The sequence below is a fragment of the Porites lutea genome, chromosome 1, assembly GCF_958299795.1.
Source record: "Porites lutea chromosome 1, jaPorLute2.1, whole genome shotgun sequence".
Lineage (NCBI taxonomy): Eukaryota > Metazoa > Cnidaria > Anthozoa > Scleractinia > Poritidae > Porites > Porites lutea.
Genome location: NC_133201.1, coordinates 36,254,435 through 36,257,063, shown reverse-complemented (window position 1 = coordinate 36,257,063; position 2,629 = coordinate 36,254,435). Strand labels below are relative to the sequence as shown.

Genomic DNA, 2,629 nt, shown 5'->3' with positions numbered 1-2,629 from the left:
ACCTCACTGTAGATTTTACCAGTTTAGACGAATTTCGAGTGGACGTAGAAGCAGCTGGAGGGGATATAACCTGCAGGTGTTGTCAATGGTCCTTTTTGAAGGCCGGTACCAGGACAGTTCCGTTCCCACAGCCCATCATAGGAGTACCAGGCTTGATCACCCCTCTTCACTGCTCCACGATAATGCTAGCCATTATAAAACGTCATTCCCATCAAACTAAATCTTGAGAAAAGGAAAAGAGAAAATCATTGCTGATATTTTTAACAATATGATGTAGTACATACATCTGCAACTTAAGATAAAAGCAGAAAGGGAGTAGTATCCCATTGAATATGCTTAATATATCAAAGTATTCCATCAGAATATGCATACCTTTCTCCTTCCATCAGCACAAAGAGAGGAATCTGAGAGGCATCTGTGATGATGCCCCTCTGAGGGAAGTATTCAATTGAAATTGGTAGAAAAAGAGGGACGCCAACCACAAACTGTCTCTTTGTGAAGGACCTCTTCCCACCACAATAATAGTGATACTGCTGCCTGCAGTGAAGATAGGAAAACACGAATAAATATCACGTGATTCAATATATTTAATAATGTATAAATTATAAATTATAAATAATAAATAAATCGTAATAAAGCAAATAAAACCCATAGTTTAATAGCTTAGTCTAGTTAAGCACTCTGCCTTACATGACTTGACTTGTTATTGGGTGAATGTAGTTCACCACACCCAAATAATGTGGGGCTCCAGGGACAATTTGTCCCAATGACAAGCTGCATGTGGACTGCCTGGTGTCTGTGGCCATCCAGTCATCTAGTGCAGACTGCAGAAATGCAGGTGGAGGTATTCCTACATCACTATATCAGCAAAAAAAAAGGGGACAGTGATTGGCGTTAGCCTACATACATAAACATCTGGTATTTTCTTCATGTGTGAGAAAGAAATAAAGGAATTTTTTATATGTGAAGGATATGCTCAATATAAAAATAAAAACAAAGATATATTCATGAAGGCATAAATGAGTTTAACGTAACAATGAAATTGGCTGTTAATATCTTAAATATTCAAGGTGATCAGATTTGATTTAACAACAACAACAACTTTATTCGTACCCATACATCATACAATGGAAATAAACAAAATATATATCAATAAAAATATAGAGGAGTACTAGCTGCCCCAAAAAACCATAAAAGGCATACCTTACTGAAATTGAATAGGATTTGAAATCCTTTGTTGGGCCTGGACAGGCAGGTGAACTCCATGTTCCAGAGTACTTGGAACTAGCCGTAGGTTGTAGGCGAGAAAGGAACATGTCTTCTTCATTGCCCCACAAATCAAGAATTGGAGAAGTTAAAGGAAATCGTCCATGAAAAAGGGAGACCCAAGAAAGTTTTCCATCAGCATGGCGCCCTTGTTCAAACAGTTTTTTAATTCTGACGAGCTCTGTAGCATAAATGTCGACTGAAGCATTCAGTTCAGAGAAAAAGGCACTGTAATCACTCATTAAAACAAAGAAAATCGTCAGGTAGTTATCAATAGGGCAAGTGTTTGTCAACAATCTTACTGAAGAGTTACTATTGTAGACGGCTCCTCCCCATGGTGGAACTCTCAGGGACTGACATGATGGCTGTGTTCCAACAGTGTGAGGAAGGGAAATGAACGTAGAAGAAGATTTTGACCGAGAAGACGTAGTCGTGGACTTTGGTTGTTCCTTGGTAGAAGATGTGTAGAAATGCTTCTTGATATCCTCAATCTTCTTTGCTTTGGTGTATCCTTTCGCTTCACATTGTGACTTTGAAAGTCCCATCTGATGCATCATATACAGGTGAAGTTGCGAGACATAGAGTTTATCTAATGTATTTGATGCAATATGATTTGGCCAGTTAATTTCATCATACGTTTTGGCCTTCTCAAGTGCCCTAGTGTTGGCGGTTGTTTTCTTTGAAACTGCTGCTTTTACTTTTAAGTCATATCGCCTTTTTATTTCATTCTCTGTCGCCCTGCGGAGATCTTCACCAACACATTGTTTAACAAAAGAGTCTACATTACTTTGGTACTTTGGTACTTCTGTAGAGTGTTGTTTGAGTCAACCACAGATAGTGAGACAGAGCCATCACTGTGGACCTCCTCTGTTACCTCAAGCATTGGTTCCCCACATTGTGCCATCATTTTTTCAAGTTGCTTTCGAGGACAATAATCATCTAGTTCTCTTAAACAAGCATCCTTGACAATTTCCTTCTCAAGTCCAAATTTCTCTGTGACATCTCCTTCCAACAATTGTCTCATAGTGCAGTAGTGAAACTCATCTTCATTGTTATAGTCAGAAACAGGAGGAGGCACTCGAGCTAATGGTTTGCCTTTCCAGCCATTTTCTAAAATCTCTGCATTTTTTGTTAACTTATGGAAAGAAAACATATCTCTCTTCCCTTCTGTGCACCCATTTCGTATCCCCTCCCATCCATTGTCATATACGTAATAATGTTGTTGGAAGAACGTCTGTACGTATTTGAAATATTCTCTTCCAGCACATTTAGAAAGCATTGCAGGAGAGTTTGCATTCAAACACTTTGACATGAAGTCGTCATCGAAAAAAAACTGATGATGAAGATCGTAGCTAGGAGTTCT

At 38.8% G+C, this 2,629-nt stretch overlaps 1 protein-coding gene across 1 annotated transcript; it reads right to left on the bottom strand.

The window, feature by feature from the left end:
- LOC140937852 (uncharacterized) lies at positions 1–812 on the bottom strand. Its single transcript, XM_073387427.1, has 3 exons — positions 691–812; positions 373–537; positions 1–222 (listed from the first exon to the last, which is right to left on the bottom strand). Exons 1-3 carry the CDS (start codon positions 804–806, stop codon positions 186–188), a joined length of 318 nt encoding a protein of 105 aa, XP_073243528.1. The 5' UTR covers positions 807–812; the 3' UTR covers positions 1–185.
- Between the last annotated feature and the right edge of the window lie 1,817 nt (positions 813–2,629).